General features: G+C 47.3%; 1 protein-coding gene and 1 pseudogene across 2 annotated transcripts; one reads left to right on the top strand and one right to left on the bottom strand.

Moving 5' to 3' along the window:
* The first annotated feature begins 205 nt into the window (after nucleotides 1-205).
* On the top strand, nucleotides 206-27,080 carry CHST7 (carbohydrate sulfotransferase 7). Of its 2 annotated transcripts, none has more exons than XM_004754974.3 (2): nucleotides 206-1,969; nucleotides 8,685-9,609. In XM_004754974.3, exon 1 carries the CDS (start codon nucleotides 470-472, stop codon nucleotides 1,931-1,933), a length of 1,464 nt encoding a protein of 487 aa, XP_004755031.1. In that variant the 5' UTR covers nucleotides 206-469; the 3' UTR covers nucleotides 1,934-1,969; nucleotides 8,685-9,609. The 2 variants fall into 2 exon arrangements, with proteins under 2 accessions (XP_004755031.1, XP_004755030.1); XM_004754973.3 differs by lacking the exon at nucleotides 8,685-9,609 and adding an exon at nucleotides 26,643-27,080 and having other exon boundaries at nucleotides 208-1,969.
* LOC106006073 lies at nucleotides 23,374-23,689 on the bottom strand (annotated as a pseudogene).
* Nucleotides 27,081-27,955: the final 875 nt, after the last annotated feature.

The following is a 27,955-nucleotide window of genomic DNA, read 5'->3' as shown; positions in this document are numbered from 1 at the left end:
ACAGGAGCCCCTCCCTTGCCTGAAGTCAATTAGGGAAGACTTGACTTCACGACCGAGGGGTTGGGGAAAGGTGGGGTCTGGCTCGGTGCGCCCCATCCATCGTCCCCACCCCGCGGGGACCCCGCCCAGATCTGGCAGAGCTGTGGGCGATCCCGGGCGGGTGAAGAGGCGGGGAGAAGCTGCGAGGCTGAAGGCGGGGCGGGCGGCGGCCGGACCAGCCAATAGGCGGCTTTCCAGCGGCTGAGCCGAGAGAGGGCAGGGGCGCCGTCACCCGCACCACCGCCTCCTAAGTTCCCCCTTCTGGATGCGCGGCCCGGGTCGGTTGGTCGCTCCGGTCCGCGCCCCCCCAGCCCCCCGCCGGCGCAGAGGGGCCTGAAGAGGCCGGAGGAGCGGGCAAGGGACGGGATTTCCGAGGAAGGGGAGAGGACGGGCGCCCCACCCGCTCGGAGGGTGGGGGGCTCGGTGAACGATGAAGGGCCGGCGGCGGCGGCGCCGGGAGTACTGCAAGTTCGCGCTGCTGTTGGTGCTGTACACGCTGGTGCTGCTGCTCATCCCCTCCGTGCTGGACGGCGGCCGCGACGGTGACAAGGGCGCTGGGCACTGCCCAGGCGTGCAGCGCAGCCTGGGAGTCTGGAGCCTGGAGGCGGCGGCGGCGGGCGAGCGCGAGCAGGGCGGGGAGGCGCGGCCGGCTGAGGAGGGCGGCAACGCGGGCCAGTCCCCCGGGGTTCCGGGCAACTTCAGCGGCGCCGTCGGGGAGGCGGTGTCGCGCGAGAAGCAGCACATCTACGTGCATGCCACCTGGCGCACAGGCTCGTCGTTCCTGGGCGAGCTCTTTAACCAGCACCCGGACGTTTTCTACTTGTATGAGCCCATGTGGCATCTGTGGCAGGCGCTGTATCCGGGCGACGCCGAAAGCCTGCAGGGCGCGCTGCGCGACATGCTGCGCTCGCTCTTCCGCTGCGACTTCTCGGTCCTGCGGCTGTACGCGCCACCGGGGGACCCGGCCGCGCGCGCCCCGGGCGCGGCCAATCTCACCACGGCCGCCCTTTTTCGCTGGCGGACCAACAAGGTCATCTGTTCGCCGCCGCTGTGCCCCGGCGCCCCCCGTGCCCGCGCTGAGGTCGGCCTGGTCGAGGATGCAGCCTGCGAGCGCAGCTGCCCGCCCGTGGCTCTGCGCGCCTTGGAGGCCGAGTGCCGCAAGTACCCGGTGGTAGTCATCAAGGACGTGCGCCTCCTCGACCTGGGCGTGCTGGTGCCTCTGCTGCGTGACCCCGGCCTCAATCTGAAGGTGGTGCAACTTTTCCGCGACCCGCGGGCCGTGCACAACTCGCGCCTCAAGTCCAGGCAAGGGCTGCTGCGCGAGAGCATCCAGGTGCTGCGCACCCGCCAGCGGGGTGACCGCTTCCACCGCGTGCTACTGGCTCACGGCGTGGGCGCTCGGCCCGGGGGCCAGTCCCGTGCCCTGCCCGCCGCGCCGCGCGCGGACTTCTTCCTGACCGGCGCGCTCGAGGTGATCTGCGAAGCCTGGCTGCGCGACCTGCTGTTCGCGCGCGGCGCGCCCGCCTGGCTGCGGCGCCGCTACCTGAGGCTGCGCTACGAGGACCTGGTGCGGCAGCCGCGCACCCAGCTGCGCCGCCTGCTGCGCTTCTCCGGGCTGCGCGCGCTCGCCGCCCTCGACGCCTTTGCGCTCAACATGACACGGGGCGCGGCCTACGGTGCGGACCGACCTTTCCACCTGTCGGCGAGGGACGCCCGCGAGGCCGTGCACGCCTGGCGCGAGCGCCTGAGCCGAGAGCAGGTTCGCCAGGTGGAGGCGGCCTGCGCTCCAGCCATGCGCCTGCTGGCCTACCCTCGCAGTGGAGAGGAGGGCGACCTGGAGCAACCCGTGGACGAGGAGAGCCCGCCTGACACTGAGGCCGATGGCGCCACGTAGGCTGCTCCCTCACACGCGCCCGCGGGACGGATCCGGGTAAGGTGGCCCTGGGCGGGTTGGGGGCAGGGAAAGGTCTTTGGGGGAGCTCAGACCAGCCTGCAGGGAAAAGGGGAGGTGGTGGGGCGGGGTGTGGGGGGGGAGGGGATGCTGTAGTCCCTGAATAAATCTGAGCTGGTGGGAAAGCACGGCTGGTAGAATTTGGAGGAGACTCTTCGGGGTCTTCAGCTTAGCCACCTGCCCCCTCAGAGGAGGGCCCTGAGACGAGAGGGGTTAAGTTTGGCTGAGGCAGAACCCAGGTCTCCGCACTCTCGGCCCCCGCTATGAAGTAGGAGTTAAGGTCGGTCACCTGTTGAGGTTGGGGCGAGGAGAGGGCGAGAGAAGAGGGCTGGAGGAGGGAAGAGGCCTGGGGAGAGTAAAGAAGGTTTGCAACCGTCATAATGGAACTTGAGACTGGAAATTGACATGAAAAGTATCTGATTTCGGGGACCGTTTGAGGTTGATTGATTTTATCTTGACACCACTATGTTCCTTGGGGGAAACATTGCAGCAGTGTTTGCAGGCACGGAGTAAACCCAAAGTGGGATTTGGTGCAAAGTTATCGACTCTGATCCTCCCTACCCCAAATCTCTTTCATACTTACTCTCTACCTTTGTATCGGTAAAGCGCAGCTCCGGGCCTTGCCTTCTAAGTTGGCAAGTGTTAGGTGTAGACAAGGCCTTACTTGCAACAGTTTTTGCACACGTGTGTGTCTCATGCTGTGGTATAGCTGCCTAGAATGGACTTTGCTTTCCCCTGGCTGGTGGAGCATCTCCCTGCCCACCCCCTCCATGGCTGGCGTTGGCAGGATATTTGACCATACCCCATTCACATCAGGTCACCAAAGCTGCCTAGTCAGCTTCCTCTAGTGCCGACAAGACCTGAGGGCTGGGCTTTCTGCACCCAGCTCTGTCCCTCTGAGAGAGGGAATCTTAGAGTGCCAGTAGCAGCTTTGGCTGTAGAAATACACAGTCCCCTGGGTCCCAGTTTTTTGTGTTCTTTCTCTAAAGATGCTAAGATGAGGCGTAAATGACCTTAGCATGTGTTCAGTGTCTGGGTCCGTGTCTGGCCTGTACATTGTTGGGCTGAGGAAAGAGTTTTGTTCTGCACCATGCTGACCTTAGGAGTCTAGTTAGCGGGATGGGAGCGCGTTTCCCCAAACTCTGTGTGACTTGGAAGGGGGCAGGCCTCTGCCCTGTGCAGTCCGGAGGAGGAGGAAAAAAAGCCCGGCCGAGTGGGTGGAAGTGACTTAAGTTTCCATTCATTATTTTATAGTGTAATTCAGTATTCCCCTGGGATGAAGCTCTGAGGAGGAAGTTGAAGATGTTAATGAGGATGGATTTGGTGGTTGTTTCATAGCCCAGGGTTGCCTGTGCTTACGGAAACTGACTTTTCTCCCAGTAATCAAGGGGTTTTCTCCGTCAGTTTCTGTAATTGCTAGGAAGTCTGTGTTCTTTCCTGATTTCCAGAGCAAAGGAAGGTAAGGCACAGGGTGACTTGTCACATCTTAACAAAAACATCCTTTCATCTGCTAATCCTGTTTTTGCAGATGTAAGTAACATAATGGCCCCTCCCCTTCCCTCCCAGGCCTAGGGAAAGCCTCTCCAGAACTAATGCTGCAGCATTTTATGGCTTTAAGAACTGAGGGCTGATCATTGTTTTCATTTTTTACTAGCATCGACTGAGCTCAGACGGGGGCGAGGTAGGAAAGAGAATAGAGAGGAGGCTAGAGGGTACAATCTGCGTCCTTCCTCCAGGAAGTTAGAATCTGGGTGGGGGACCTTGGTGCTGCCTTCCCGTCCCGAAGGCCAGGGAGGCTTCCTTTGTAGGGCTGCAGGGACATCTGGGAGCAAGCTCTAGGCTTCTCCATACTTTGGTGACTGAGCCCTTCTTCCCACACTTCTGCTGGAATTATTGGGCTCTTACCACATCGCCACCAACCAGTGGATTCGTTATAAAGATAACCTTCCTGATCCACCAAGAAGTTGCCAGAAAATCTGCCCCACTCTCCTCTGGGGAAAGGGATGGACTTCCTCCCCGACCCGCCCCCCCACCATGCCGTGCATCAAGCTAGGCTTTGTACAGGTGTCATTATTTTGACTGATTTATCAGTTTTACAGATGAGGAATCTGGGACTCAGAGCACTAAGTCAGGTAACCGGCCCAAAGTCACACCTGGCCTGGTGAGCATGAGGGGAAACGGCATGGGAGTTAGAGCCCCAAGCTCAGCATCACTCCTTACCTGACCCCCTTAGAGTCCCCTGGCAGCACCTTTGGCACCTGGGCCAGGCTAAGAGTCTAGGCTGGGGTGGGAAACACACTTAGATTTTTTTTTTTAAGATTTTATTTATTTGACAGAGAGACAGCTAGAGAGAGAGAGCACAAGCAGGGTGAGTGGGAGAGGAAGAAACAGGCTTTCCGAGGAGCAGGGAGCCCGACGTGGAGCTCCATCCCAGGACCCTGGGATCACCGCCTGAGACAAAAGCAGCCATTTAAGGACTAAGCCACCCAGACGCCCCACACTTAGCTTTATTATGAATAAGTTCAAGCTGCTGAACGACTCCTATAAAATACCCCTGAGCTGCCGACAGCACCTGCGCAGGAAAGCCAGTGACTCTACAGCCGCCCTCCCCCTGGCTGGCCTCCCGCGGGGCATCATCCACACGTGTGTAACTGAGCCAACCGGGAGCTGGACCCTTGGTGAATCACAGATACACCAGGTGGAGTTGTTGCACAAAGGAAACTTTGCATCAAATAAGATCACGGGAAATAACCTGCAAAGCCGTGACTCCCTGAGCAAGGGTGAACGGTGAATGGGTTCCTTTTATTTAGGGTTAGGATGAACATTGGGATCATCTGGAGAGGTGGCCATAACATGCGATTTAAGGCAACCTGCTGATACGTCGTCTGCTCTGTAAAGGAGGCTTGCGGTCCTCCTTGGATGGAGATTTTAGGGTCACAATGAAGTAAAGGTAGCTGTCGGTCATTCTAGAGGTCACTCCATGGTCTATCGCCACATCGGTCAGTGGGGCTCGGGGGTTATGCTCAAAGCAGTCTGGGCTGGCTGGAGGTCACGTCCGGGTGGTCGCTTTAGTTCGGGAGTGCTTTTTTGGTTTCCATTTGCCTTAAGAGAAGCTGGGAAGAAGAGCTTAAGGAAAAACATGGGACAGAGGGTCAGTGAGTACAAGCAGGAGGCAGTAAAGGTCAGGCCTGGGGGTCTAGGTGGTGACAGCCCCTAGCCCGGCAGTGAAGGGGGCTACCGGTGAATTAACCTGAGCAACTTCTGGACGGGCCTTACCGGATGGCCAGGGTATGGCAGGGAGGCAGGACACCATTTCTCAGGGCTGGGTGGGGACCGCAGCACCCGAAACCAAGGACTCGGGCCCTTTCCTCTCTTTTCCACCTTCTTGCCTTTCACTGACCAGCGTCTTCTCTGGCTGTCACCGGATGGTGGCCTCGGCAGCAAGCGTCACTTCCACACACAACTATGCAGGGTTGTTAACATGAAGGGAGGAAGGAAGCTGGTTAGTGAGTGAGGAAGGGGTGGAGGAGTTTTCCCTCCTGTGTCTTTCCTTCAATCTGGTGATAAAACCTTCCCCAAACACCCACCCCGCATCCCAGCTGAGGTCCTTTTACGATTTCATACTGGCTAGCACTTGTTCACCTGCCCGGGCATTGGGGTGGTCTAAAAGCTCCTGCGCTGATTGTGCCCAGACAGCTAAAGTCAAGAACCGTGGACTGGACCCTGGGTCCTGGCCCATCGCCCCGGGCCGGGCTGTTTCCCCTGGAACAATATCCAGATAGGGGACTGGGGGGCCGCGGATGAGCAGCGGAGTGTCTACCATAGCAATTTATGTAAAGGAACTTGGAGCTGTGAGGCTCCAGGCAGCTGGAGGGTGGAAATATGAAAAGAGAAAAACTGTCTTCAGTTATTCATGGCTCCATTTATCACCCTCTCACATGCCTTCAAATGCTTTGTTGTTCTAGCTTCTTACTAGTAATCCATCATTGTGCCCACTATCCGCTACTGTTCCAAACAGACAGATGCACTGTCCTGTCCTTTTCAGCATGTCTCCCTTTGACCTCTGCCCTGGGGAGGCCCCAAGATTTCATTCCGGTAGGCATTTAAGACTCCTTGGTCTTTGTTCTAGACAAGATAGATGGACACTTTGAACACATTCAGGAAAGGAGGTTAAGTGCACTGTAGACTAGTAATGCAATGGTCAGAAAGCTTGCTTTCTAAGGAAACCATCCAAACAGAAAAAGACAGGACCAGCTACCACCATATCCCCACCAAAGCATTTTCAGTGTCATTTCATCTTCATCAGTATACTATGCCCCAAAGGGCTTAGGCATAAATATCACTCAAAGGAGAACCTCTTGCCTAAACACAGAACAGGCATTCATCAAATATTGTCCCCACATAGAATTTGTCATTCAACAAAATCCATTTAAACTCAAAGTCAGGGGTGCCTGGGCGGCTCAGTCAGTTAAGCAACTACCTTCAGCTCATAATCTCAGGGTCCTGGAATTGAGTTGCGCATCGGGCTCCCTGCTCAGTGGGGAGTCTGCTTCTCCCTCTCCCTCTGCCCCTTCTCCTGCTCTCGCGCTCTTGCGCACGTGTGCTCTCCGTCTCTCAAATAAATCTTTAAAAAAACAAACTCACTCCTGATCTAAGTCAAGGCAGGAGCTGTATTCAAGTCAGAGGGCTGGAAATTAGGATGGGGTGTATGGATGGGCGGGGTACACTTGGATGGATATCTGGGTAGCTGACCTGCACAGTAAGATGGAACAGTCTTTCTTAAAACACACCCACATCCAAATCCTTATTTTCTCCTTGCGGGGTTAGTGCTGCCTTTGATTGAGACATAGTTGGAGCTCCCCTATGGGGCTGCCTTCCCAGGCAGGACCCCCTCAGTTACTGGTGGATTTGGTGTTTGGGGAAAAATCCAGACTCCTCCAGTCTGGTGCAGGAGGCAGGAGAGGAGGCTGGTCCTACCAAAGTGAGGTGTAGCCACGGGGTAGTTCCAGAGTCATTCCTTAGTGTGTATGAAATCAGCTTTTATGTTAGGGTACAGGAACACAGGTTTGAGGGCCTGGCTCTCCTGGTTACTTCTGATTGACCTGGGGTGAGCCCCTAAACCTTTTTGGCTTTAGTGTTCTTGCCAGTAAGAATGGAGGTTAAGAGGATCTCCAGGGTTCCTCAGAGCTAAGGGGAGGTGACGTTTATTGCACGCCTTTCTTGGGCACGGTGTTACTCGCTTCATGTGTGTTGTTAGTCCTCTGGGGCACTTTACGAGGTGCATGGCATCCCCATCTGTGGACGGCGAAACAAGCCCAGATAATACAGCGGATTGAAATCAGGTGCTATGTTGAGACTAACACCCCCAAGTTTTTTTCAAAATCCTATAAGCACAAGGTGAAAAAGAGTTCAACAGTGCTATCATAGAAGGATATAAAATACCACCCACGAGTCTTACTTTCTAGAAGCAACCACATGTATTTCCTAGAAGAAATACATTTCTTGTGGTATTTGTCTAGAAAACGTTTTCTGCAAGTTCAAACGTATTTTGAGGTAGTTAAGTCTTTTCAATTTTGATTCCTTAAATGTTTTCCATTGAGATAGAACTGACTTAGAATGTAATATTAGTTTCAGGTGCACGGTGTGGTGATTCTGTATTTGTGTATATTGTGAAAGGATCACAGCCTAGTTAACCATGTTTTTCCTTGGGATGAGAACTTTTAAGATCTGTTCTCTTACCAACCTTGAAATATGCCTTCTAGTGTTATTAACTACAATCGCTGTGCTGTACACGACATCTCCACGAATCATTCAGTTTCGACCCGGAAGTGTGTGCCTTTCAATTCCCTTCACCCCTTTCGCCCATCGCCTGCCGTCTGGCTCCGGCAACTACCAGCCTGTTCTCTCTATGAGTTTGTTTTCAGATTCCACATATAAGGAAGATCCTACGGTATTTGTCTTTCTCTGACTTAGTTTGTAAACGTATTATCCTCAAGGTCCATCCAGACTCTCACAAGTGACAAGTTTCCTTCTGGTTTATGGCTGCCTGATATGCCACTGTATAGAGACAAGACACGTTGTCTTTGTGCATTCACACGTTGATGGGTGCTTAGGTGGCTGCTGGGGCTGGGCTCCTGTGAATGACACTGCAGTGAACATGGGGGAGCAGATATCTTTCTGGGTTAGTTAGTGTTTATCTTTCCTTTGCATAAGTACCCAGCAGTGGAATTCCCAGATCACAGGGCAGCTCTATTTTTCATTTTTTTTTGAGGAACCACCACACCTTTTCCCATTAAGTGGCCGCACCAACGTCCATTCCCACCATTTGTGGGCAGTTAGTGGTGCTTGACCGAAACGGGTTTCTGCTCAAGTTCAGAAACCAGACAGCAATGGTGAGATTTTACAAAACGTGACTTTGAAGAAGACAGTGAAAAGAATTCACAAATTCCAGATTCTCAATCACTATTTGTTTTTAAAAAAATATTTATTTATTTGCCTCTGAGAGAGAGAGCGCGAGAGCGAGAGAGCCGTGTGCACAAGCAGGGGTTAACAGCCAAAGGAGTGGGAGAAGCAGGCTCCCCGCCCCGACCAATGCGGGGCTCCATCCCGGGACCCTGGGATCATGACCTGAGCGGAAGGCAGAGGCTTAGCCGACTGAGCCACCCAGGCGTTCCTAAATCTCTATTTTGGACAGGTACCTGAAGTCCATCAGGCGCTGGAGAAAACACATCGGGGGAACTTGTTTGCTGCTTTCCGCCCACCCTCCCAGCTCCTGGCCACCCGCCGAGGGCCCGAGCAGCACCCGTGTTTGAAGAGTCTGTGGGTGGACTGCATTTAAGAACTAATAAGGCCATGTTTTTTTCTTTATGTAAACGATGTAGCTGGAGTTTTAGGAACTTTTTCCAGTATTTCTGTGCCTGTTAAGGAGGGGAGGGGAGGGGAGGTTGCTTTTCCTTCTAAAACTTGAATTTTCAAAAAAAATGCGGACTTTTTCTAGACTAAAATTGTATATGCTCTTTGGTAATTTGAAAGCCTGAGAATACTGGCTGCTGTTTGTTGCCATCATCTTCTCACAAAATTGTTTTCCATTTTTCTATGGAATGTTCCAGCAGCTAGCAGCGTCTAAAGTGCTGCTGAGTTCATGCATTTATCCTTTAGAGGATCCGTAATGTTTTTGGAAAGATGTATGGGCTTGAGCAAGGAGCTTAATGCCAGCTCACTGTAATAAATCTGTACCTATTCATATTAAACATAATGATGAATTATTTAGCTTTTGCTTAGGGGCTTTTCTGATGGTCTTTTATGAATCATCTTTTCTAAGGCATCGTTCCCTGGCCTTTTTTGTACCAGTGTTGCAGAAAATCGTGGACTTGATTCTTCTGCTTCCACTAAATCCAGCTGTGACAAAATCTTATTTGTGAGGTATGATCTAAAGGTTACAGAAATAGAGGTGCCTGGGTGGCTCAGTCAGTTAAGCGTCCGACTCTTGATTTTGGCTCAGGTCATGATCTCTGGGTCATGAGATCAAGCCCAACATTGGGCTCCGTGCTCAGCGAGGACTCTGCCCGAGATTCTCCCCTCTTCTGCCATTCCCTTCCCCCCCAAAATATAAATAAAATAAAATGTACTTAGGTTTTTTTTTTTAAATAGAGGTTATGGAAATAAAATAACAAAGCCTAGTTAAACACCATAGGAGTGTATTATAATATATTCAGCTAGTTCCTAGTCCCAACAGTTCATTGCTACATTTTCTGTAGTGTCGTTTGCACACATGTAAGTATATCTCTAAGAAAAACATCTTCAGTAGGGTGACCTTATGTAGCAAAGGGTGTACACGGTTTGCATTTGGAGAGGTAAAGTTCTTCAGACTTGCACCAGTGTTCACTCCCACCAGCTGTTTCTGGGAGTGTCTGTGTCCCAGATTTTCACCAACATGGATTTTGCCGAATGTTTTCATTCTGGCTAGTGTGGTGGGTGGAAAAACGCTTCCTGCCTGAACCCTGGCTCTCTCTGACCCCACAGTGCATCTCAGTTGGTGAAGGAGGGCCTGCACCTTGGGTTGTGGTGACCAGGATGCCCAGACGAAATCTCCTTCTTAACCCTCCTGCAGCCCCCATATATTTGGCAGGCGGCATTCCTGGGATCCTATGGAAGGACCGGAAATGCTTTGAAATAAAACTGATCACCTTTTGGGGTGCCTGGGTGGCACAGTGGGTTAAGCCTCTGCCTTGGGCTTAGGTCCTGATCTCAGGGTCCTGGGATTGAGCCCCCCATCGGGCTCTCTGCTCAGTGGGGAGCCTGCTCTCCCCCCCCACCCCCGCACCTTTCTGCCTACTTGTGATCTCTGTGAAATAAACAAAAAATCTTAAAAAAAACCTGATCACCTTTTTAAAAAAAAACTATGCACAATACTTGACAGCGTGGGAGAGGGAGAAGCCGGCTCTCTCCAACCCAGCAGGGAACTGGATGCTGAGGGTCTTGATCCCAGGACCCTGGGGTCATGACCTGAGCCGAAGGCAGCCGCTTAACCGACTGAGCTGCCCAGACACCCCAGATTTGGCTGATTTCTAAATAAGATTTAACCCTTGCTATGTTTTCTCTGTGCTCCTGAGAGCCCTGTTTGTAGTCTGGGTTGGGAGGGGAGAGGAGAAATGCCCATTTGCAGTTGTCCAGACAGGATTCAGAGGGTTTTCAAAGAGGTTTTTTTAGTCTGAGTAGAGATTCTCTTCCCATGAATACAAATGTAATATAAATAGTCCGAGCAATGCTTTTAAAAAACATTTATAAGCAGCTGGCTTAAAATTCCTCAGTCTGCTTTTTCTCAGGCTGCCCTCCATGTGAACAGCCCAGAGAAGAATAGAAAGTAAAAAAGCCAAGCTGGTCTCATTTTTCTGGCCCCACTGTTCCAGCTGAACAAGGTGACTTAGAAATGAAGCTCTCTCTGTGAGATCTCCTGGCTCCTCAGCCTCTTAGTGGAGCTGAAGGAATTTTCTGTTGAAAGAAGCATTTCTGCCTAGGTGCGGTATAGAATAAGAACAGTAAGGACTAAGACCTAGCCCTGGCCCAAGTTCAAGCACACGGGGAAGTGGAGAACCATTTGGGAGCTGAACAGGAAGCAGTTTCAATTGGAGAAAAGTCGCAGAGCTCAGTGATGTCTCCGTGAGAACTGGAACCCTTCAGCTTTGCTCCCCACCCGCCTCCCCAGCCTGCGGGCACCTTGCCAGCAACCCAGTGTGACCTCTGCAGCTGGCCTCGTTCACATTAAAGACCCATCGGATGCCGAGGAGAGCATTGGCTGACAGTGGCTATTTCTCAGGGGTTGAGAGGCGATAAGCACAACCACCATGTTTGCCTTCAAGGATGAGTGACGGTGTTCAGAGACTCCCCTCCCCTGAAATCAACATGAGAGGCAAGGAGCTTTGCCACAGAACGACGTTCTGGAAACAGCCACTGAGGCAGACGGGGTTGAGGGGGGCAGTTTGTGTGTGGAATGGAAGTGCTTTCTGTTAAGCCCTTAAAGTAGGTGTTAAAAGGAGCCCCAGAAAGCACAGGGCAGTCCCTGGGCCCTGCCAGCAAGAGGCCTCAAATCTGGTCTGACATGCCAGTGTCTCAAGGGCCAGCTTGGAGAGATGAACATTGTGTGATGGGTGTCCTGGGGTCATGGTAACAGCAGGCGGGAAGCAGAGAGAAAATAGAACCGGACAGTCACTTGGGAGGTATGGGGAGCTGGTAGCGGCTTGAGACGGTGAGTTCTTTTGTAAAGATGACAAACTGAGGGACGATAGGAGCAGCCCCCAGCATGAACTTGGGGGGCTGTAGAGAAAAAGACCCCAGAGCTTTTGGGGTCACTCCCCAGCCCCATGACTGAGGCCAGGCTTTACAAGAAAGGACTCGTCAGTGCTTCAGAGAAATTACGGGAACAGTAAGCCAAAAAGACTAAAACGGAGATAATTTTTTAAAAATAGGACCTCCAGGACTCTAAACTCTAGGAAAGAGAGGGCTGCTGGAGGGGAGGGGGATGGGGGTCGGGGTAACAGGGGGAATGGGTATGAAGGAGCACACAGGTTGGGGTGAGCAGCGGGTGTGATTCACAACTGATAATTTAGTGAACACTACACCCGAAAACTAATGATGTACTATCAGTTGGCTAATTGAATTTAAATTAAAAAGAAAATCAAACAAAAATAGGACTTCCTTTTACACAGCCTACAGCTGGCATCTGTTGAATATACGGGCTATAGGAGCAATAAAGCAGAAGCTGTTTCTTGCTCTAGAAAAGGGTATCACCAAGACGGAGGTAATAAAGGAAAATAATGCATTTTTCAGGTTCTGCAAACAGCTCTTGCCCTCCTGTGCACTCTGCCCCCTCCCCCAGCTTTCCCCAGCAAGGAATGGCAAAGGGGACTGTTTTTCAAAGAGGACATCGTTGGCTGAAAATAAACCCACACCAACACACCCTGCCAGAGAACAACAGAATTCCCAGCATTACTGAGTGCCTTTTAAATTCATTTTATTTTTTATTTCTCAACAAAGGGAAAATGAAATAGTTCTGAGCTCAGGAAAAATTTGAGTCCTGCTCCTAAATACGGCAGTCTCTGGCAGTCTCTTGCAGTCCTGTGGGCCCGGGGGAGGGCTGGTTTACCTGTTCCCACATCCTGTGCCAACCTGAACCTGCTCTCTGCTGTTAAGCCTTTGCTTTTATTTTTTTAAAACTTTTTAAAAGATTTTATTTATTTGACAGACAGAGATTACAAGTAGGCAGAGAGGCAGGCAGAGAGAGAAGGGAGAAGCAGGCTCTCCACTGACCAGAGAGCCCGATGCGGGGCTCGATTCCAGGACCCCGAGATCATGACCTGAGCGGAAGGCAGAGGCTTAACCCACTGAGCCACTCAGGTACCCCAAGCCCTTTGCTTTTAAAGATCTATTTATTTATTTGGAGAGAGAGAATGAGCAAATGAACCAGGGGCGGGGGGGGGGGGCTCGGGCAGAGAGAGAGAGAGAGGGAATCTGGAGCAGACTTCCCAGCTGAATGCGGAGGCCAACCCCAGTGACACCCCCACCCCCACCTTCATCCACTCCATTAACCAATAGCCCCTGTGGGGGCCAGAGGGCTACCTGAATGACGGACGCCAGCTCCCGTCACTTCCCAGCCCTTGAGCCCCCACTAACCCCGGCTGCCCCCCGCTTGGTAGATGACAAACACGTGCAGGTGGGCGATCAAATGCTTATTCTAAGCTACTGACTCAGTTCCTTTATTTGAGTCGGGAACGACTTTACTCACAAAAGCAATTATGTATGCCAATTAAAATTATACCTCTGAGCAGCTCAATGAAGGAAAAACAAAAGCCGACTAAGCAGACTCAGCTGTTTCCAGGTTTCATAAATACTGGTTTGGAGCACATTCATTTTGTTCTCCAGTGAGCTCAGAAACTTGGGACGTTTTTCTCTTGGGTGCGTGTGGTGGGGGAGCATGATCAAACTAGAAACACGTTATTATTTTATCCTGTCACTGGTGAGGAAATGTAATGGCCATTTAGTTCTGCCCTGGCTGACTCTGGGGCTTGACCAGTGAATGCCTCACGTGGCTTGAGGTTTTCCTTGGAATTCTGGAGCGGAGAAGGGAGTCTTCCACTGACTGAGCAGCAAGGGGCTGGGGGCAGCTCATCTCCACCTGGGCTCCCAGCAAGGTGGCTTCCCCCTTAGTTTCTCCCTCTGCTCCCCAGGCAAGAAAGTTTTGGCTGTCTGTCTGTCTGTCTGGGTTTTTGTTTTGTTTTGTTTGACTTCGTTTTCACCTGAAGTGAGAGTTGTTTAGGATGTTTAAAGTATGACTTAGTGCAAATGTACTGCCAACAGCCCCCTCTCCCTGCCACTTTATTTTTCACACTGGAAGTCTGGAAATACTTTATACCATTTAGGCTCTTTAAGTACATTTCTAGGCAATTTGGGGGGTGCGGTTGCCTGAGAAAACTAAATGTTTCCTATTACACTTCGCCTGAGAGTCACAGTGAGAGGATGCTTGCACTTTGACATTTCTGCGTTTTCAAGTATTTTCACGTTATCCCCAAGCAACTCCCTTAAAAAAAAAAAAAACAACACCCCCAACAAGTTAATGGCCCTATTGTCGTAAACCTTGTCAGTCATTTCCGTTCTCCTTAGCCCTGCATATCACTGATTTGAGGTGAAAACAGGAAGGTTAAGAAAGCCTGGTCGTCAGGGGTGACAGATGATCTTGGGCAGTAACCTCCTCCCGAGAGGCCGGGGCCGGGGAGGGGTGTTGGGAGAAGCCCCCACGGAGGACCCGTGGCCCCCGAAAAGAAGACACGCCCGTCCGCGACCCATTTGTCCTGGAGTGGGTCCAGGAGGAAGGCTGTCACAATGGGCTGGAAAGTCATTCGCCTGTGATAACGGCCCGGCTGAATGCCCGGAAATCTGAGCCCAGGCACCAGGGCCCGGCACCGACTCGGAGCATCTGTGAAGCAGCTTGTGGTCGTCCCCCCAGGGTGCCTCACCTGGCACAAGTGTGTGGGCGGGGACGGGGGGCTGGGGGGTGAGGGGTACCTCCGGAGGCGACGACGCCCAGAAACGCTTGGAAGAAGGGCGGCTGAAAATCTGCAAGTGCAGATGGAGGAGGGAAGTTGAGACGTTCGCGCAAAGCTCGCAGGTGTCCTTGGGGGGTGCGGGTAGGGGGGCGCGGGTACCTGCCTCCCCGAGCGGTGAGGAGCACCGCCCAGAGCGGCGGGGCTGCACAATCCTCTGGTTGACTCTTCTCAAACTTGAACGCCAGCAGGAAGTCCGTTCTTCCTCCTTCCCCCTTCCCGGCCTCGAAGGTCGACAAAACTGTGATTAAAATGCTAAGAGCGTCTTCCGTCTTCCTGAGTTGCTCCTCCGCAGCGCCGGGAGCCCCGCCGAGCCAACTGCCCGCGGGACGCGGTGGGGCTCCGATGCTCCCCTCGATGGCCGCCGGGCTCGTGGGGGACAGCCCGCCGCAAGCAGGGCCTGGCTGGTCATTTATAAGACCAGGGCAACTGCAGCAAAGGAGGTCAAATACACCCAGGTCTTTGGAGTAGGACTTTGAATCTTTAAGCAGATGATCTTTCTTTCTTTCTTTCTTTCTTTTTAAGTGCAAGCGAATTTGTGAATTGAGTGGTAAGAAAAGATTTCACACCTCAGTGTAATATATTTTGAGAACAACCCTTTTCGAGTGCTTCACACAACGGTGATATACTGGAATCTCTAAAATTCTGTAAATTAGTTGCACTAAGACAGTTTTACTGTCTGTTTTCTGTTATCATACAGGATAGGTCTTTTTAAATATTTTTATTTACTTAACACAAGCAGGGGGAAGGACAGAGGGAGAGGGTGAAGCAGGCTCCCTGATGAGCAGAGAGCCTGATGCGGGGCTTGATCCCAGGACTGTGAGATCATGACCTGAGCTGAAGGCAACCACTTAACCCAGAGTCACCCAGGCGCCTCTAATCTTGAGATTCTTAGAGTCTCAGTAGTGTGAAGGGTAAGCCTCCTTCCATGCCTTGGCTGTTAATAATGCTGCCGTGAACATGGAGATGCGTATGTCTTTCTGAGTTAGTATTTTCATTTTCTCTGGCTAAATACCCAGAAATGGAACTGCTGGATCATAGGGTTGTTCTTTTAACTTTCTGAGGAATCTCCATACTGTTTTCCACAGTGGCTGCACCCACTTGCATTCCCACCCACAGTGCACAAGGCTTCCCCTTTCTCTCCACATCCTCGCCAACACTTATTATTTCTTGTCTTTTGGATACGAGCCAATCTGACCGGTGTGCGGTAGTGTCTTCATTGTGGCTTGTTGCATTTTCCTGGTGGTTGGTGATGTCGAACATCTTTTTTTTTTTTTTTTTAAGATTCATTTGTTTATTAGAGAGAGAGAGCTTGCAAGGAGGGGCAAACAGGGAGGGAAAGTCTTAATCCGACTCTGCGCTGAATGCAGAACCAGACTCGGGGCTTGATCTCAGGACCTGAGAAACCATGACCTGAGCCGAAACCGAGAGTCGCATGCTTAACGGACTGCACCATCCAAGCGTCCCTGGAGCATCTTTTCACGTGTCTGTTGGCCATCTTTATGTCTTCTTGGACAAATAGCACTTTTAACAAAACTAAACAAATAGTCCTAACATCTATACGGAACTTGAAGAGACGCTGCCGGAACAGTGAGAGCAATCTTGAAGAAGAACGTACTGCAAAGGGGTAGTCATTAAAGCGGTGTGGCTCTGGCACAGAAGCAGACACGCAGATCGACAGAACAGGACAGAGAGCCCACGAGAGGTCTTGAAATACTTTCATCTTCAGAATATCCAGAAGGGTCTAAACTCATTTCAGGTGCTAGAGGCTGCAGTAAACATTTTTATTTTCCCCAGATTCTAGGTAAATGGGAATCCTTTGAACTAAGAAGTTCAGTAGCTTCAAACTGAATTCTTCATTGTCAAACATCCAACAGCTGAAAAAAAAGGGTGGGGGGAATGCTAGGTACTTGGTCACTGTAGCTTGCTGATAAACCAAGGGTTTGGTTTTTAAATTGGCACATAAAGTTGAATACTTCGTAGCTTCAAATGAATAGGGCTCCAAAGTATTGTGAAGAATGAGATCTGGGGGCGCCTGGGTGGCTCAGTGGGTTAAGCCGCTGCCTTTGGCTCAGGTCATGATCCCAGGGTCCCGGGATCGAGTCCCACATCAGGCTCTCTGCTGGGCAGGGAGCCTGCTTCTTCCTCTCTCTCTTTCAGCCTGCCTCTCCATCTACTTGTGATTTCTCTCTGTCAAATAAATAAATAAAATCTTTAAAAAAAAAAAAAGAATGAGATCTGGAGTGAATTAAAACCTTAGTCTTTTGTCTGGACATTGGGGGCTTAAGAATTCGGGAGAAAAGCACATTAAGAATTCATGGATATGTTTATGTTTTCAACACAACCCAGTGGGCGCTTGGATGGCTTAAGGGGTTAAACGTCCAACTCTTGATTTCCGGCTCAGGTCATGATCTCAGGGTCGTGAGACTGAGCCCTGCCTCGGGCTTCATGCTCGCTGGGAGTCTCTTTAAATTCTCTCTCTCTCTCTCCCTCTCCCACCCCCCACTTTGTGCACATACTCTCTCTTTCAAAAACAAGCAAAACATTGGGGCACCGGGTGGCTCAGTGGGTTAAAGCCTCTGCCTTCGGCTCAGGTCATGATCCCGGGGTCCTGGGATTGAGCCCCACATCAGGCTCCCTTAGCAGGGAGCCTGCTTCCCTTCCTCTCTTTCTGCCTGCCTCTCTGCCTACTTGTGCTCTCTGTCTGTCAAATAAATAAAATCTTAAAAAAGGAAAAAACAAAACAAAAAAACAAAACAACAACAAAGACCCACAACCCAAAATAATGGGAAAATGTTAGGAAATTAACTGAGAGGGTTTATTTTTAGGTTCTGCTTGGAGGCCGTAGGCTCCATGGAGGTAGACATCAGAACTGGAAGGTGTCTGAGCATCCCTGCCCGGGTTCAGTGACATTCAGGAACTGTAGGAGGATAGGAACCCATTTGCAGCACAGAGAAGGAAGCGGCCTCGTCAGATTGCTGTGGGCACAAAGTGCACTGCCAGCTCAGACGGGCCGGACTCCGGCGCAGTTCTTCATGGACCCCAGAGGGGGCAGTCACAGAGCTCTCAGAGCTCTTCTCCTCCCACACTATCTGGCCAGTGATTTGATACATTTGATCTTAGCCAAAAGGCCGAGAAGTGATGGCCAGTGATTTGATTAAAAAAAAAAAAAAGAATCTGAACGTGAGTGGAAAGCAGCTTTCAGGGAGATAAAATGAATTTTTTAAGAAAGATTTTTAGGGCGCCTGGGTGGCTCAGTGGGTTAAAGCCTCTGCCTTCAGCTCGGGTCGTGGTCCTGGGATCCTGGGATCGAGCCCCGCATCGGGCTCTCTGATCAGCAGGGAGACTCCTGTCTCCTCTCTCTCTCTCTGCCTGCCTCTCTGCCTACTTGTGATCTCTGTCAAATGGATTAATAAAATCTTAGGAAAAAAAAAGAAAGATTTTTAGTTAAAGGATTCAAAGAGTGCTTTGGGGTCCAGGGGTCGGGCCGGTAGTACCTCCATAAATGGGACATTCGTCGGGACATGGGCTCTGACCAGGCAACATTTCGCACTTGGCGAGTCATTGACAGAAAATTGTCCTGAGTTACTACCACGCTGTTGCTGGGTCTTTAAAACAACCCAAACAGAGAATTGAACACATTACACAAAGAAACAGGGGCAGAGGAACTTTTTTTAAAAAAATTAATAATTATGGACCCCTAGGAAGCTGCAAAACCAGTACAGGGAGGTCTGCTGAATCCTTCACCCAGCTTTACCCAGAGTTCACATCTTTTGCGTAGGTCACTATCAGTACCAGGAATTTGATGTTGGTCCGATCTACAGACCTCAGTTTTAGACAGTTTTTACATGCACTCATTTGTGTGTGTGTCCACAGGCCTATGTAATCTGGTCACATATAGATATGTGTGAACACTACCGCAGTCAACGTACAGAAGTGTTCCATCAGCATAAAGAAAATCTGCTGGGCCACCCCTTTATAATCATAGACCCCCACCCCATCCCACCTTTCCCTGGCAAACATTAATCTCTTCACCATCTCTATAATTGTGTTACTTCAAAATTGGTAGATAAGTGGAACCATGCACTATGTGATCTTTTCAGATCATCTGTTCTCAGCAGAATTCTCTGGAGGGTCACCAGTTGTCCCATGTATCAGTAGTCCATTCCTTTTTGTTGCTGAGTAGTACTCCATGGTGTGGATGTACCACAGCTTGTGTAACCATTAACCCACCAAAGGACATTTGCATTGCTTCCAGTTTTTAACTATTACAAATAAAGCTGCTGTGAATATTGGTGCGTAGATTTTTGTGCAGACATAACATTTCCTGGATGAACGCCCAGGAGTACAATTGCTAGATCCTATGGTAAACACATATTAAGTTTTTACAATGAACAACCCAACTGTTTTTGAGAGTGGCTGTACCATTTGACATTCCCACCGGCAGCATATGAGAGATCAGATTTCTGTGCAGCCTCACCAGCATTTGGTGGTGTTGCTGTGTTGTATTTTAGCCGTTCTATTAGGTGTATAGTGATAGGTCCTTGTAGCTTCCATTTGCATTTTCCCAACACCTAGTGATCCTGAACATCTTTTGGTGTGCCTATTTGCCATCCCTGTCTCCTTTTGGTGAAATGTTGGTTCAGGTGTTTTGCCTGTTTCCTAATTGGATTGTTTGTTTTTTACTCTTGAATTTTGAGAGTTATTTATATATTCTAGATAAAAGCCCTTTGGTAGATAGGTGGTTGCAAATATTTTCTCCCAGCCTGTGTCTTATCACGTGTTTTCATCTTCTTAACAAGATCTTTTACAAATCAAAAGTTCGTAAATTTTGATGAGGTCCAACTTTGCGATTTTTTTCTTTTGTGGATTGTGCATTTTCTGCTGTGTCTAAGAACTCTTTGCCTAGCCCCAGGGTCCTGAGGATTATCTCCTATGTTTTCTGATAAACATTTTGTATTTTTTATCCTTCCTTATAAATTTTAGGATAAGTTTATCTCTATCTACATTGAATTCTATGATTCATTTTGGATTAGTTTTTGTTTAAAGTGTGAAAGGGTTAGTTTTTTGCCTGTGGATGTCTAACTGCTCCTGCACCATTTACTGAAAAGACTATCATTCCTCCAGTAGATTGCTTTTTCCTTTTTTTGGAGGGGGTTCAAAAATCAGTTAGCCATAAACATACGTAGGTCTATTTCTGGGCTTTTACTGCTCCACTGACCTATGAGTCTGTCCTTCAATACCACACTGTTCTGATTAATACAGTTATATGTATCTCAACACTGAATAGAATGATTATTCCAACTTTATTCTTTTCCAGAAAGGCTGTAGCTGTTCTAGTTTCTTTGCCTTACCACATAAATTTTAGAATAAGCTTGTCTAGGGGTGCCTGGGTGGCTCAGTGCTCTGCCTTCAGCTCAGGTCATGATCTCAGGGTCCTGGGGTCGAGCCCTGCATCAGGCTCTCTGCTCACCGGGGAGCCTGCTTCCTTCTCTCTCTGCCTGCCTCTCTGCCTACTTGTGATCACTGTCAAATAAATAAACAAAATCTTTATTAAAAAAAAGAACAAGATAGTCTATATCTACAAAAAGCATTGCAGGAATTTGACCGGAATTTTCTAAAATCTCTATACAGATCAATTTGGGGGGAAATTGACATCTTTTCCTGTTGAGTCCTCTGATAACATGAACACTGTCATGTGTCTCTACTGATTCAGATCTTGTCTTATTTCTTTTACTGGTATTTTCTAGTTTTTAGCATACAAGTCCTTTACTTGTTTTGTTAGATTTATATCTAAGTTTTTCATTTGTTTTGAGTGATTGTATATAGTATGAGTTTTAAAATTCGGTTTTAAAATGTTCATTTCTGGTGTATATAAATCAAATATTTAATATTGATCTTGCATCCTGCAGACTTGCTGAATTCACTTGTTGGTTGTGTGTGTGTGTTCCCTGGGATTTTCTATGTATGTAATCCTATCACCTGCAAATAGGGACAGTTTTATATCTTCCTTTCTAGTCACTATGGCTTTTATTTCCTTTTCTTGCCTTATTTCATTGGCTAGGACTTCTAGTATTCTGTTGAATAAGAGTGGCAAGTGCGGAGGTCTTTGCCTTGTTCCTGATCTTAGGGGGGAAGGCATTAAGTCTTTCACCATAAAGAATGAGGTTAGATGTAGTTTTATGTAGAATTTTTTTTAAAAAAATCATGTTAAGGCAGTTTCCTTCTATTCCTGGTTTGCTGAAGGCAGTTTCCTTCTATTTCTGGTTTCCTGAACATCATGAAGAGATGTTAAATGCCTTTAATGGATGGTAGTGCCTTTTCTGTGTCAATTAATGTGATTGTCTGATTTTTCTTCCTTAGTTTGTTAACATGGTGAATTACATGATGAGTGAAACTGAACCAGCATTCTGGAATAAATCCACTCTGTCATGATATATAAATTTTTTCACATATTGTTGGATTTGATTTACTAATACTTTGTTGAGGATTTTACATCTAAGTTCATGAGAGATACTGTTTTTTTTTGGGGGGGGTATTTGTCTAGTTTTGGTATCAGGTAATGCGGGCCTCATAATTTTGTGGAAGAGGTTGTGTGGAATTAGTGTTAATTCTACTTTAAATATTTGGTAGGATTCTCCATTGAAAGTATATAGGCCTGGAGATTTCTTCTTTGGGAGTCTTTTAATGATTAATTCAATTTTTAAGGTCTATATAACTTCAATTTTTAAGGTCTATATCTACTTCATATTGGATGAATTTTGGTAGTTTGTGTTTTCTGAGGAATTGGTCCATTTCATCTTAGTTGTCAAATTTATGTATGTAGAATTTTTCTTAATGTTTTTTATCCTTTTAATGTCTGTGAGTTCTATAGTGGGACCTCCTATTTCATTGATGATATTAGTAATCTGTGTCTTGTCTTTTTGTTTTTAAACTTGGTAGAGATTTATCCAATTCTTAATCTTTTCAAAGAATCAGTTTTTTGTTTCAGTGATTTTTCTCTATTGTTTTTCTGTTTTCAGTTTTACTGACTTCTGCTCTTATTTCCCTCTGCTTGATTTGTGTTTATTTTTATCTTCCCTTAGTTTCTGGAGGTGAGTGTTTAGGTTATTGATTTGAGACCTTACATCATTTGTAATGTAAGCATCTAATACAATAAATTTCCTTCTCAGCAATGCTTTGGCTGTGTCTCATAAATTTTGATATGTTGCATATTCATTTTAATTCAATGTATTGTTTAATATCCCATGGATTATTTAGAATTCTGTGTATTCTTTAATTTCCAAGGATCTAGAGAATTTCCTCTTTTTAGATATAGATTCTTAGTTTGATTCCATCATTAGCAAACATATTCTCTCTGTTATTATTTCAATTATTCAAAATCTGTTGAGATTTCATGAAATGTTGTTTCATGAAAAACAGGATATGGCCTCTGTTGTGAATGTTCCATGCATGCTTAAAAAAATGTGTTTCAGGGGCGCCTGGGTGGCTCAGTCATTAAGCGTCTGCCTTTAGCTCAGGTCATGATCCCAGGGTCCTGGGATTGAACCCCATGATGGGCTCCCTGCTCAGTGGAGAGCCTGCTTCTCCCTATCCCTCTGCACTCCTCCTGCTTATGTGCATTCTCTCTCTCTCACTCATTGTCTCTCTGTGTCAAATAAATAAATAGATAAATCTTTTTAAAAAATCTGTCTTCAGCTCAGGTCATGATCTCAGGGTCCTGGGATTGAGCCCCATGTCAGGCTCATGCTCAGTGGGGGGCCTGCTTCTCCCTTTGCCCCTCCCACCACTCTGCTTTCTCTGTGTGTCTCTCAAATAATTTTTTTTTTTTAAAGAACGTGTTTCTATTGTTATTAGGTGGAGTGTTGTATAAATGGCAGTTGAGTCTTGTTTGGTTGATGGCATTATTTAGTTCCCTATATCATTGTTGATTTTCTGTCTAGTCATTCTATCAATTGTTGAGAGAGCGGTATTGAAGTTTCCAAGTATAAACGTGGACAGGTCTGCTTCTCCTTCTGTTCCTTCAGGTTTGCTTCAGGAAACTGGAAGTTCTGTTGTTTGCTGCATATGTAAACCTTTTGGATTGCTATGGCTTGTTGGTGGGTTGAACCTTTCACTATTATGTACTGTCTTTTGTTGTTACTGGTAATTTTCTTTACTCCAAAGTCTATTTTATCTGATAAAACTCTTCTTTATTATTATTATTATTTTAGAGAAAGAGCATGAGGGGTGGGAAGGGGCAGAGTGAGAGGGAGCTCAAGAATCTTACGTAAGTTTCATGCCCAGCATGGAGCCTGATGCAGGGCTTGATCTCATGACTCTGAGATCATGACCTGAGCCAAAATCAGGAGTTGGATACTCAACTGACTGAGTCCTCCAGGCACCCCTTTTTATCTGATGTTTTTTATTGCAATATAATTCACATACATAGAGTTCACCCTTTAAAGTGTTTGATTCAGTGGCTTTTAGTACATTCAGAAAGTTGTACATTGATCACCACTAATTCCTGTTTTTCTGATTAATATTTTATATTAATATATATATATATATATGGTTTCCCTTAAAAAACTATATATATATATATATAGTTTCCCTTAAAAATAAAAATATATATAGTTTACATATATATTGTTTAAATATATTATATATATAGTTATTTTATATATATATTATATATATATAATGTTCAGCTAGCTAACATATAGGACATCATTAGTTTTTTATGTAGTGTTCCATTCATTAGTTGCATGTAACACCCAGTGCTCATCATAACATGGTGCCCTCCTTCTGATTATTATTTTAAAATTGGAAAAACCAAAATGCAGTTTTCATTCCATAAATATACTTTGGTCCTTATGAAGTTTTGTTGCAGAAAGTGAAGCCTGTAATTTTAGAACGATGATAGCAATTTATCAACCAAGTAATCAGTTTTCACATAGTTTCAATAATTGTAGCAATTCCTTCGAACCCCCTGTAGAAATTCTGAAATTGTCATTTCAAAGGACTTGTTCTTTATTTACTTGGCCTGAATGATCTACCACTGTTAGCATTACTGCAACATAAGGACACTTAGTGATCTGCAACTGTCTGAGCTTACAGCCATACCCAGTTTCAGCTGCAAACCTGTAAGCAGTTGTTGACCTCAGACTTAGCATATGTCCACAGCTCATTAGACCCGTTCATGGCAAGTGTCGAGGGCTCACACCCTTAAAAGAGGGCTTCTCTTTTAATTCACGTTTCTATGGTATATCCTTTTCATCCTTTTACTTTCAACCCACCTATATCATATTTGAAATGAATTTCTTGTAGACAGCATGTTCTTGGGTCATGTTTTAAAGCCATTCTGCTGGTCTCTTTTTTGTATATTTGTGAATTTAGATCATTTATATTTAATGTAATTATTGATATTATAGGGCTTAAATTTGCCATTTTTAAAACTTGATTTCTTTTTTCCCTCTGTTTATTGTTCCCATTTCCCTGTTTGTGTTTTCCCGTGAGTTACGTGAATACGTTTAAGAACTTCATTTTATCTGCAGTGTTTTAAAGTATTTTTCTTTGTATGCTTGTTTTAGTGCTTTCTTTAGATCATCCATATGCAACTAATCACAATCTACTGGTCTCAACATTTCACTACCTCAAGTGGAAGTATACAAACTTCATGTCCATTTAGGTTCCTTTATCCTGTCCCCTTTGTAATTCATTCTCTCTCTCTCTCTCTCTCTATATATATATATAGAACTGCATCATACAGTGTTATAACTTTTGCTTCAACTGTCAAAATAATTCTTTAAACTCAAGAGAATAGTCTGTTAAATTTTGTCCCATTTTCTGCTGTTCTTTCTTCATTTGTGATGCTTCTTTTCCTTCTTTCATCGTTTTCTTTCTGTTGGAGGAACTTCTGTAGTGGTTCTTCTACAGCAGTTCTGTTGGAACACATTCTCTTAGTTTTCCTTCATCTGAGATTGTCTTTATTTCACCTTCATTCCTGAAGGATATTCTCATGGGATACAGAACTCTGTGTTGACAGTCATTTTCTTTCAGCCCTTACAGACTATTGTGCCACTTCCTCTGGCCTCCATGTTTTTTTCAGATATGAAATCCACTGACATTCGAATCATTGCTTCTGTGAGTAATGCATCAGTTCTCTCTAGTTGCCCTCAAGATTTTTTTGTCTTCCCTGAACTTGGATTATGCTATATCTTGGTGTAGCTTTCTTTGTGTTTTCGGGTTCACTCAACTCCTTGAATCTATAGGTTTACACATTTTGCCAAATTTGGGCAATTTTCAGCCCTATTTCAAGTACTTTTTAAGGCTTCAGTCTCTTTCTGGAACTCTGATGAAATGAATAGGTCAGTTATTGTAGTACTACAGGTCCCTGAGGCTCTGCTCATCCTTTTTCGCCCTATTTTCTCTCTGCTGTTCATATTAGATAATTTCTACAGCTCTCTTTTCAGATTCACTAATTCTTTAGTCTGTCATCTCTATTCTGCTACTGAGCCCATCCAGGGAGGTTGTAAAATTTTGGTTATTGTACTTCACAGTTCTAAAAATTCCATTTGGTGCTTGCTTTATATATTTCTTTGCCAAGACTTTATTTTTTTATTTGTTTCAAGTGTGTTCCTAATGGCTAACTGAAGCATACTGATGAGAGAGGGTAATTTCAGAATGTGTGTTGTTTCAGTGTTAGCATCTATCACTCATCTTTTCTCATTCAAGTTGAAATTTCCCTGGTTCTTGGTTTGACAAGGGATTTTTTTTAATGGTGTCCCAAATATATGGGATACATTTGAATCTCTGAATTTTATTTTAGATCTTCTGGTTTAGCAGGCCTCCCCCGACACTGCTGGTGGAGGAAGGGGTGCGCCTCCTGGTTACTGCCGGGTAGGGGTAGGACTCTAGAAGTCCTCGCCTCCCACTAGGGCTCTGCTGACAGGAAGGGGGGATTTTGTGTGTCTGGCACCCAGTTTCCGGCTTCTAGGCTGACCCTTTCCCTGTCCTCTAGCTAGCAATGGGCTTTTCTTGGGGCTTTTTGGTCTGGGACCATGTGCATTTCTGGCCTGCTGGTGTCTTCAGTGTCCATTCCAGCGTATGGGGGAAGCAGAAAGAAAATGGAGGGAACTCACTGCTCTGTGTCCCTCATTGCCCGAGGTCTGCAGTCAGTCGGCCTTCTTTCCCCCACCCTTCAGAATCTTACCTTTGCCATCTGTATCATGTTAGGGGATTTTAGTTACTCTTTGTGGAAGGAATAAGGAGAAAGGCATTTGCTCTGTTTTATCTGGAACCAGAGTTAGCCCTTCTGGAAACTGGTTTTTATTAAACTAGATTATACTGAAATCTGACAATGGCCGGACTTGGCGCTTATATGCAGCTTCTGCTTTACAGAAGAGCTGTCATTGGTGTGATTTACTTGGCACGAGTGAACCAGTACACAAGTGAAGGAAGACTGGTTATGCCGTCAGTGCCTGAGGGTACAGCTTTGATCCCAGCTCTCCCCCACCCCCGCCCTCCTCCCCAACTCTGCCCAGCAGGTCTCAGAACGTTTTGTTCACCTCACCAGGTGCCCCCTTCCACCCCCCCGGCAGCCACTGCAGAGAGCACAGTCATACTGGCAGAGTTGCCCCCCCTTTCTCCCCATCTTCATCCTCACCAAACCCCTCTTGGGTCACATTTTCTCCCAGCCTGTCCCCAGAGCAGAAAGGATAGTTCCTGATTTGGGCTGGATTTCCAGCCCTGGAAGATGCGGCTTAGAGAAGGAAGATTATAGTCCTCATGGGGCGCCGGGGTGGCTCAGTTGGTTAAGCGTCTGCCTTTGGCTCAGGTCACGATCCCAGGGTCCTGGGATCGAGTCCCGCGTTGGGCTACTTGCTCAGTGGGAAGCCTGCTTCTCCCACTCCTGCTCCCCTGCTTGTGTTCCCTCTCTCGCTGTGTCTCTGTCAAAACCTTTAAAAATTTTTTAAAAATGAAGAGGCCTTTTTATCAGCAGAGCTCAACAGGCTTTCTGTCTGGAGCCTTCTGAGTTCTGAGGTTCAAAATGTCCTTTGTTCCTTCCCTTCTAGGTCAGTCAGCACAAACCGGGGCACTCAGCGTGTCACCCCAGCCCTGGAGGAGCTGCACGGGGGAGGCAGCCTCGCACACAGGCAGAGATGGGGGGACTCGGCCTGGGACCAACTGCCGTGTGGCTGGCAGAGCAGGACTGTCGCAAGCTGTTCCGGGACGACTGACACACTGGTGGAAAGGAAGTTTTCAGTAAGGAAATGACAGTACAGTGTGGGTAATGTTGGCCATCCAGTAGGAAGAGCTCTCGTCCCAGCCGGAACCTGCCTGCCTCTGCTGGAGGTGTTCTCAGAACAGAAGAGACACGATCGGGTACCATTTCCCATCAGCAGCGGGTGTCTGGACAAGACGTCAATGTGAATAAGGGCCCAGTGCAGTCCTGTGTATGTTGATTAAGTTACTTGATAGTAAATAAAAGGTCTGAGTGCTGTTGGTTTAAATCTGACTTGTTCAGCTGTTTTTCAAAGAGCTCCCCCTACACTTGCCCCTAAATCAATTTCATAAGAAGTACTTTCTCTCCTGGGGTGTGGCTCAGTGCGTTAAGCCTCTGCCAACAGCTCAGGTCATGATCATAGTGTCCTGGGATCAAGCCCCGCATCGGGATCTCTGCTCAGCGGGGAGCCTGCTTCCCCTCACCTTCTCTGCCTGCCTCTCTGCCTATTTGTGACCTCTCTCTCTGTCAAATAAATAAAAAAAAATTTTTTTTAAAAAGGACTTTCTCTCCCTTTGGTGGGAGAACCCTCGTGAGCTGACAGATTTTCTCTTGCAAGTTTTTTCTGTCTGGTGGTTTCATAATTCTACCATGAAATGACTCCGGAGTCAATGTTAACGACAAGACTTGTTTTGTTTTGCTAGGATGCGGGTTTTTTGATGAAGTTCAGTTGTGTGTTTAGGGGAAAAGCTAGTGAACATACAAAGGAGTTCATGAAGACTATCAAGGAAGCTGTATTGAGTTCCGGGATCTTAGCAGTTATCCAACACTCAGAGTCTGTTTACGACTGTTGTAGCCCAGGAGAAGTCACAACACAGACCAGATTTAAAGTGTTTCTTTAGGCACATTTAAATCATCTCAGAAGTCTGCTGCAGTGATTTTTAGACCCTATTTTAAAACTCAAGATTTACAAGCACCTAAATCAGGGGTTGGCAAAATCCTCTGCTATAGGAAGTCAGATAGTAAACGGTCCAGGCTTAATGCACAAATCCCTGCTCACTCCTGTCACATGCAGCTTTCTGCATGAAAGCTGTCACAGACATTACGCAAATGAAGGAGCCTAGTGTATTCCAATAAAACTTTATTTACAAAAATGGGGGGGGG

The sequence above is a fragment of the Mustela putorius genome, unplaced genomic scaffold, assembly GCF_011764305.1.
Source record: "Mustela putorius furo isolate JIRA1106 unplaced genomic scaffold, ASM1176430v1.1 tig00003903_pilon_pilon_pilon, whole genome shotgun sequence".
Taxonomy (NCBI): domain Eukaryota; kingdom Metazoa; phylum Chordata; class Mammalia; order Carnivora; family Mustelidae; genus Mustela; species Mustela putorius.
This window is presented reverse-complemented; position numbering and strand designations above follow the sequence as displayed.